The sequence below is a fragment of the Seriola lalandi genome, unplaced genomic scaffold (assembly GCF_002814215.2).
Source record: "Seriola lalandi dorsalis isolate HSWRI2012SDOR001 ecotype SW California unplaced genomic scaffold, Sedor1 jcf7180002054657, whole genome shotgun sequence".
Taxonomy (NCBI): Eukaryota; Metazoa; Chordata; class Actinopteri; order Carangiformes; family Carangidae; genus Seriola; species Seriola lalandi.
In genome coordinates, this window is record NW_019525210.1 from 391,549 (window position 1) to 401,186 (window position 9,638).

General features: G+C 39.6%; 1 protein-coding gene across 2 annotated transcripts in view; it reads right to left on the reverse strand.

Moving 5' to 3' along the window:
• carmil1 (capping protein regulator and myosin 1 linker 1) overlaps positions 1-6,853 on the reverse strand; it is a 31,409-nt gene extending 24,556 nt beyond the window's left edge. For both annotated transcript variants that reach the window (XM_023420752.2, XM_087177841.1), the window contains exons 1-2: positions 6,370-6,853; positions 3,480-3,577 (exon numbers count right to left, since the gene is read on the reverse strand). In XM_023420752.2, coding sequence (XP_023276520.1) covers positions 3,480-3,577; positions 6,370-6,409 — 138 coding nt within the window. In that variant the 5' untranslated portion in view covers positions 6,410-6,853. The remainder of the gene's footprint in view (positions 1-3,479; positions 3,578-6,369) is intronic.
• Positions 6,854-9,638: the final 2,785 nt, after the last annotated feature.

Here is a 9,638-nt window from a genome sequence, read left to right on the forward strand (position 1 = left end):
GGCAGAGGCCTTGGCCTCTGGAGAGCGTTTTTCAGTGAGTGGGATAATAATATATATTATCTTTCACCACGTGTTGAACTTCTGTCCTGGCAGAGAGTGAGTGCACATTATGGCCGCTCGCTCAGCCAATGCCAGTATGTTTCTGACAAAATTAGTAACTTATTTTCGTCATGAGCTTGTGAGATGTTTGTGGTCTCAGTTATGGAAACAGTGTAAGATAAATGGTCTTTGTTGTCACATTTACACTGAAATGAAATTATCAAAGGTAGAGACAAAACAAAAGGGATGGAGGGAGAGTGAAAAGCAATCGACAGGAGGCTGAGCCAGCTCTGGTATATGTATGTCATCAGTTTCGCAGAGGTCACTCCAGGTCACATCTGCTCAAGGTCAGAGAACAGCCAATAAGATATGTGCTCCTCTCTGACTGACAAGACTCTCAGGCAATGGTGGGTGTGACATTAACCTGCCTGAGGTGGGGCTGTGTCAGGAGACAGTCTGAGCAACCTGTCTCAGTTTTCTAAAGTCTGGAAACAACCCGGTTCAGGTGTTGTGCAGACGTAGGTCCACAAGTCCACATAGGCAGACCGGATAATAGAAAACAGATAACAGTGAGAGCTCTGGACCGTGTTGCACTGCTAGCAGCATTTGGTATGTAATAATGATACAGAAGGCCATGAATTGAAGAATTAAAGGAAGAGGTCAATATAAAGCAGGGCGGCATGTTAAACCACTGTCTGTATGAAACCTGTGCAACTGTCACTGCTGTCAAACATAATCTTTTGGCAGAAACACTACAAGATCAGCCATTACAAGCCATGTGGCTGTGTTTACCAGGATGTTGATTATAGCCCAGATACTGGATGTTTGTGACCGATTGATATTGGATGATAGTAATTTTTTAACATAACCAAACAATCTTCATATGGATCCCTTAGATTCGTTTGTTTTAAATAACTGATATGCTCTGAGCAGGACATTTTACAGTTGAAAAATAAACATGTCAGAGGTCTCTGGTGGACAAACTATGAAATGGTGACACTGTTTCTGGTTCAGGAAGCCATCAGTATTTAACTTTCATTTATACAAACACAAACAAATCAGCCTGACACATTATCGTGAAACATTTAGCACGTTTCACCTCATTTCATGAAATTATAGCATGGGCTTCTAATCTGCTGATCTAAAACTGTGGAATTTGTTGTGTGTGTACGCCCCAGTGTGTGTGTGTGTGTGTGTGTGTGTGTGTGTGTGTGTGTGTGTGTGTGTGTGTGTGTGTGTGTGTGTCTCGACACCCTGTGGCTGTGGGTTGCTTTGGGTTGCTTCAGTCAAGTCCTGACAGGAGCTGCAGTCACATTCTGGTATGTGGTCAAAGGCAAAGAAATATGTTCTAAAAAATGTGTGTGTGATGTTTTTCTGAGCTGAGGGGGGCAAGAAGGTTGAGTGAGCTATAACCAGAAGGTCACAGGTTTGAGTCATGATCTCCACAAGTCTTCAATATTCACTCAGTGAGAGTTGAGGTGATTTCACATACCTGCAGATACTGTACATGAAACCAGATATCATACCACAGTAACACCCACTTTCTTTATCTTAGTATCTCTGCACTGAGTCCTGTATCTTTTAACAATTAATATAAGAGTTACATTTATGTTGCATTATATGTGCAACACTGTCATATGATTATAAACATTATTATATTATTCATTTATAATTTGAAACATGAGTAGTCAGGTGATCAGAGTTTCTGATTTAGCTCTTACTGAATATGCCTGTAATGTCTTAAATGAACAAACCAAAGATTCATGGTTGGGGCTGGGCTCTTTTATTCTGACTGAGGGAAATCCTAATGATGTGCTTTCAACTTTGTGCCAACTGTTTGGGGAAGGTCTTTCCTGTTCCAACATGGCAGCGCCACAGTGCACAAAACCAGCTCCATAAAGAAATGTTTTTCCAAGTTTGATGTGGAAGACCTTGACAGGACTGCAAAGAGACCATCAAACACCTTTGAGATGAATTGTCAATCAATCAATCAATCAATCAATCAATCAATCAATCAATCAATCAATCAATCAATCAATCAATCAATCAATCACTTAATCAAGGCCTCGTTGCGCAACATCATTGTCGGACGTCACTAATGCTCTTGTGGCTGAACTGGAGCTAATCCCTGCAGCCAGGAAAACCTTATTTGTAGTATTCATCACTTATTTCTTAAATGCATTGTAGGTGTGAACAAGAATTGGTTAGGAAAGCTGTGAACTATTTTTGCACAAATAGCCTAGACTATTAAAGAGAAAATACTACACCAATAAATGCAGTGAAGACAAAGTATAAAATATTCATATTACAATATATATATATAATATATTTTATATGTTTCTAGGTTTGTAGGATGGATTGATACGAAATATGCAAGTACTGTTACAAAAAAAAAAAAATCACAAATGAGACCTCGACCATGTTCTGTTATCTTGATGAGCCAACAAAGAAGCAAGACAGTGAGAAAGCGAATTCCATTTTCAGTTTGCTCAGTACATGTTTAAAGCGTTGTATCTGTGGAGCTGCAGAGGAAAACAGGGAAGCACTGGTCTGACAGACACTGACCATCAGATCATGACTCAGAGCAGCAGCTCCTCTCAGACTCAGCTACCGTAGCCGCAGTCATTCAAAATATTTAACAACCACATGCAGTCGACCGAGAACTCAGTGCTCAGCTCCACAAAAGTCACAGGAAATGCATCAGAACCACGAGAGACCAGTCGACTATGGTGTCACTGAACAGGAAGTCCTTCGAACAGACGTGTTTATCATGCACAGCGGATCTTTTCTGAGCTTTAGATGTGACACATCACCCCCCTAAATATATTTAGATTCACCATTTTAGTGCTTCCTCTACTGACAATGGAAATTCGTTGTCCAACCATGCCGTTTTGTGAATGCAGTGGATGGTCATATATGTAAGTGCATGTACCAGGTAAAATATCTTGATGTGTGAACAGAGTAGCCTTGTGCTCATTCTGTTATTTACCTTGCTAATGTTGAGACTGAGGACAAATCACTGCTGCAGTTTAAAACTTGTCTCATTGGAGTATATTCTTAACGTCTAATAAACCTTAACTTCCCATTACACATCCTCTCACCTCTACCTGTGGCAACAAGCACCACACTAATGCAGCCTCTTGGATTTTTTTAACCTTTTGCAAGCAATAAAATGATTCATTTGTGTAATGAATCAACCGGCCCGGGGAAGCCGGGCACATGAATGGGCACAACATGAATGCACAATTTGCATTTGTATTTGTGTTGTGCATTTTGCATTGTGTTGACATGTCTGGGCCACTCTACAGAACACCAGCCCAGACATGACAAATTTAAAGACTGAAAACCAAACAAAAAGGACAAAATATTGAGTCCATGTGTAATGAAATTTGCACTGTAGCTATAGCATATAGAATACAAACTGGACAGTTGTCACTTACCAGAACTCTGTTCTCCACTTTGTCACCTTTGACCTCCAGCTGGACTTTGCGCCTCAGGGTCAGCTTCACCCTCCGACCCACTGCCTCCCGCACACTCTCTGCAGCAGACAACGACAACAACACCTGACAATTAACACCACAACAGCTGGAAGATTCAAATTACAACTAATTACAAAACGCACAGAGAGGGTTCAGATAGGAGATTTCATTTGTTTTCAGTCCCATTTCAGTCCTGTTCAACATTCCTGCAGCACTCAGCTAGTTGAGCTCTTGAAATAGAGCTGGTCACCACACCTCTTATTCTGGCAAAGGGGGTAATTAAAGTGGAAATATTGTGGTGTTTCATGGTGCCTTCAAATTGGGTCATGTTTACTGTGTTCATCAATATGAGTCCACATAAATAACCCTCTGTGTTCACACAGTGTCATAAGAGGATTTTTCTCTGAGTTTGCAACTTGTAACATACTCTGTTGTTTTTCAGTATGTTTAAGCTCAGGGAGGTTAGGTTTTTCTACTTCCTTCTCTTCCTTGGCCTGGTGTTAAACACAAAAATCATTTAGTCGTTGAATTTTGTTTTAATTTTAAAACTGGTTCTTGCGTAACGTCAACGGTGAACTCGATTCGGACAAATTCAGGGAGTGTGGTTTAAAAAAAGCTGATTTTACTTGTGTGTGTAAAATCACATGTCAAAGGAACCCACTGCTGTTCTTTACATTAACTATCTTTATATCACCATCTGAGCCAGCTGTGGCTCCTCAGTCGTTTGACATAAAACTGTAAAGTCTCTATATTACATTAGTCTAAATGTAGTGTGACAAGTATAGTCTACTGTCTATAGCGTATCTTACATTTTACAACCTCTGGTGTTATAGGGGATATTCTTCCATTTCAAGCAAAAATGAAAAAAAAAAACATTAAAGATTATGTATTTCTGCTGCATTCATTTGGTTCTGTCTACTCTGGGCAATAGTTCTGGCCGAGTATGGTGAAACATCGCTGTTGCAGTGGTGGGAAAATCCAGGGACAGATGGAGAAAGAGGGGGAGGGTGAAGAAGTAAGATTAAGTAACAGACAGAGTGAGAGAGGGAGAAGAGTGAGAGGAAGAGAGAAAGAAAGTGAGACATCAAGATAAAGGAAGAGGTAAAATGAGGGTAAGGTAGAGACAAGTGTGTGTGCATGGCAAACAGAGAGTGTTAATGAGTATGAGAGCAAGTGCCTGCCTCCATGACATCATGCTGTCCCCCTCCTCTCTGCCCAGACACATAATAAGGTCATGGGGAGGATGAAAACATTACAGCATGAAGCAGCGTGGAGGCTAATCAAAAACACGTGGACTTCTCCTTCGTTCCAAATCACTCATATAAAACCAAGGAGCTACCAGCTGAACTGGGTGACAAACTCACTTTGCTTTGGCATTAAACTGGCATTAGTGTGAGCTGTGTCTATAGCCCTTTTTTTTTTTTATATTTCACCATCCAAATTCAAATGCAATCATCCTCACTTTTTATTACCAGCACAGCCTCTGTCCACAATAAGGACAAACTCTCATACCCTCTTCTTCTTTTAGTTTTAATTTGCTGATTATGAGCAGCATCAGGTCAGTCTGTCCTATGAAAGCCAGCAGCAGGAACTGACAACAAAAAGCCCTATTCATCAGTCAGTCCAGTGACATACAGTATGAGATTGGACTGCCGGCACCATAACAGAAAGCATGGGGCCTGTGAGTCAGCCTCACCACCCAGTGCTGGGTTTGCTTTTGATTCCTAATGACAGTCCAACTAAAAGTACTTTTCTTTCAGCTTTAGGGAGTTTTTACACACGTATATTACCTTGCTGCAATTACCTACTGTTGTTATTTATACATTCTGGTCTATCAAAATACTCACATAACAAGACATTGGACATTGGCGGAAATATCAGCCTCCAAATGTCAAGCTCCAACAAGCCTTATCTAACCAAGACAGCTCAGATATTCAAAACCCTGACTGCATCAGTGCCATGTTTAAAGTCAACATTTTAGGCTACTTTCTACAGCAAAACTTCAGAGATTTACAGTTTTTTCCCCCCCCTCTTTCTTTTTGACACTCAGTCATCCAGGCAGTCTGTGTTGATAATATCTCACAATCCAAAGGAATTTCACAGGACACACCCCTCTCCCAAAGCCTTCTCTCTCCCCCACTTCAGATAAGGAAGTGGCAGAGGAGAAACTCTCAGGTAGCCAGCCTGGCCCTAGGGGCATGAAAATTAACAAGTGACTGAAATGCAAGTAGAAAAATATTGAACACTGTGATTGTTCCACTGTTAAATAAAGCCTTAAACTCACTCTTATATCCCTGTAATAGTGAGGAGCGTGTACCTGTGGTAGTTTATGCACATAGTTTATTGGAATTAGTGGTAGTTTTTACCTTCTGTGGAGTCACTTCTACAATAATCCAATGAGAAGTTCTGTTGTTTCAGCAGTGATGTGTGATGACTTTATGGTCTTTTAACCTCAATATTATCGTCATTTATTGTTTATGTTTATTGTCATATGGTGAATAGTATGTTTGTAAAATAAATATGAGCACTATTGTGATATTCCTAAAGTGGCTTGCAGTGATTTAATAGAGTTTGGAGTAACTTAATCATGCCGTAAAGCATTTTTATGTCTGTGATATTCCTTTAGTGTTTGAATAAGCTTACTATCAAGTTTTCAGTCACTTAATGGTCTATGGCTAATTGCAACTACAGGATGTTACCTGAGATACAAAAGTTTAACAACTTATTAACTTTATTATTACACGCTTAGTTGGTTTAAATGTTTAGAGCACCTACTGCAACTCAACTGTATGAGTCGGCTAGCTAACCACCTCACCGACAGTTAACTGTTAGCTAACTAACGTTAACTTACCGAACAGTTCGTTAGGAATGTCCTTTTTTTCCTCCGACATTTCTTCTGCCGAGGTAAACACCGAAGTGGAGTCCGGAGGTGAGGACAGGAGAGGCGGGTAAACCCCACAAGAAAAGCGACTGGAGAGGGAGCTCCAGCCGGAGGAAGCGACTTCAACTACGGTAAAAGTGTAGTCCCGCTGTCTTCAGTTAATGTTGGTTACCTGTCGACACCCTGCGTACCTAACTGTTACTGTCTGCATCCATTCCTCCCTGTATACTCTCACACACACACACACGCACACACACGTTACTTCTGCATTACACCGGTTGGAGGTGACAGGAGGGATGAAGACCTTGATTAACGTTGGTTTCAGGATGAGACATTGATCTAAAGGTGGAGATAGTCGGCGTATATGACAACAAATCACACAAGCACATTTCCTCTCTCTCTCTCACACACACACACACACACACACACACACACACACACACACACACACACACACACACACATTTCAGTGATCCCTCCTTCACTTCAGTTGTCCTAAAGAAAAGTTTTCTTTGTTTGTGCCAATAAAAATGGGAGAACTGTGACACCTAGTGGCCATTCGTCCGCATAGCAACTTACTGTATTTTCTCCCATCTTTGTACATTTACTCTGTAAAGTACTCTGCTAGTACAGTCTTTTACTTTACTTGATGTGCTACTTCACACTTTTACTTCACTACATTTTCGAGAGAAATACTGTATATTAACAGCTATACTTAATTACTTTTCAGGTGATGCTTTAACATATAAAATATGTGATTATCTCTACTGTAGCCTAAACACAGTTTAAGTTAACATTTTAACTGACACTTTAACTGACGTTTTTTTAATAAAAATATATTCTTCCCATAATAATACTTCCCATACATAAATGTAATATATGACATATTTGTCCCAATATCATCAGTGATGTTGCCATTCATGTCACTTCGATCGTTCTGTAGACGACGCTGAAGGAGGCGTGCCAATATGACAACTTTGGAAATAAAACCTTTTCCCGCCTGGCTTGTTTTCAGAGCTGTGGAATGACAAAGGAAGTGCCTGCACTGATAAAGGTGAGCGGCCAGAACCAGGAAAGGAAGACGCACACAGCGATTGAACAGGGATTATACTACAAGGAGAAGTACGACATGAACCATGAACAGCAGTCCTGAGCAAAGGTAGGCTCCAACAGAACAGCTGGATGGAAACCACAGTGTTATTTACCATTCACGTGATTTCCCGTTTACAGTTTTGCAGGAAAACAACTTTTAGATTAATAACTTTTTTTTAAATGTTTGGGTTTCCTATTTTGATATTTGGAACATGAACCAACGCTGCAAACCTTCTAAGCTTTATGAAGGCTGAACATACTGGATGGTATAGGCTGCTGTGTCCGACTAGTTGGATTTTAAAGAACTTTGAAAGGACTGGTTTCAGCGTTTCGGTTGTAATTCTAAAGAGGCAAATGAGATTTCATGTAAATGCAGAGATTCAAAGAGAGCAGCATGTGTCCAACGTTCATGATATCAAAGACTCCAGTAAGGGTTGCCTTTAACTTTTATTTTCATCATTAATATCAATTATTTGAGTAATTGCTTGGTTCATAAAATGTCAAAAAATAGTCAATAATACCCATCCCATTTTCCCAAAGCCCAAATCAACATATTCGAATTAGGTTAATTTTGTCCGGCCAACAGTTTAAAACCAACAGATATTCAGTTAAATATTATAGAAAATCTATTGCCATTGGAGAAATTGGAACCAGAGAAGTTTTGGTGTATTTGCTTGAAAAATTAATCAATTATTAATTTTTTTTTAGGTCTAGACTCCCAATATCAGTGTAGTGCAGGACAGTGAGGAAACTCAGCGCAGACTCTCTTTTGTGGCAACTTTCACTGCTCATTTTTCACTTAATAACTTTATTGTTAAATAATATTCCATCTTAAAGTCTATTAACCACTTTATTTGAACAACCACTTAACGAACACAGTTACTATAGAAACTTGATGATGTTGGTGATTAACATGCGACAGGTCTGAGACTACAACATTTCAGGTTTCCTCATCAGCAGTGTGAAGTGAGGTGTTTTGTTTCTGTGCTGACTGGTTTCTGAAGGACCACAGTGAACATGTCTCCGAAAAGACTGAACTGAACTGAACTTTCTTTGTGTAGCACTTGACGTACAACGCGGCTGATCCAAAGTGGTTACTGAAGTTTACTGTCTCACCGAGGCAAACAATGGAAGGCTAACTACATTTGACTCCTAAATGAGTCCACTTACAAACCAAAAGACTACAAATTCAAAACGTTCACAGGATTAGGATGCAGGTGGTGTGCACAAGGCAGTTTAGTCTGTAACTGCTGGTGTTAGATCCTAACTTAGTGTCTAAACTGAGGTGAATCATAAGGTTGGCCTGGTTACCGGGTTCAACAGCTCAACTTTCTTGCTCCTTCTTTTGCATCTCTTGTATACATTCCCACCATGAATGTACCATACATAATTATTATACAACACATGGCGTGGTGTCTGGTGCTTTTTTAATTTAATCTTCAACTATGAGTGATGAAGTCAACTTTTATTTATATTTATTTGTAGCGCAATACCACAAACTACTCCTCAACAGGTGTAGAGTAAATTTGCTTTTGCTCATATGTACTTAAAGTACATAAAGTACTTAAAGTTTCATTTGTTGGATTAAAGAAAGATTCTGCATTTTTTTTGCTGCTGAAGTGACTCATGACAGTCGGAGCATGAATAATTGGTCACCGGTGACTGAAAGTAACATTGTCAGCTTAAATGTGATATAGAGAGTTTCCAGTTTACCAACAGGAGCGTAGAGAACTAAATGACTGACTGATTGTCAGAAAATGTAGCAAATAACACAGGTGAGGAGCAGGCAAAAGGTAATTTATGAGGAATACAGACAATTAACAGGAAAGGCTGGAAAGCTTAACTAACAAATAGTATAAAGACAATCTGGCAGATGAAAGGGGAAGAGGCTAGACTATATATTATAGAGGACTGATTGGCTAACAAGACACAGGTCAACACAACAAACTGGCAGGGGAAAAATAAAGGCAATAAAACATGTAAAAAAAAAAGTAAAACAACCATAGACATACAGTATGAGGTAAGTGATTACAAAATAAAACAGGATGGACTACAAAGTCAAGTCAAGTCAGTTCTCATTTAACAACCATAACACACAGTAACAGCTTGAGGTGTCTTACTTTCATTAAAGAAAAGTTTCTCCTTTT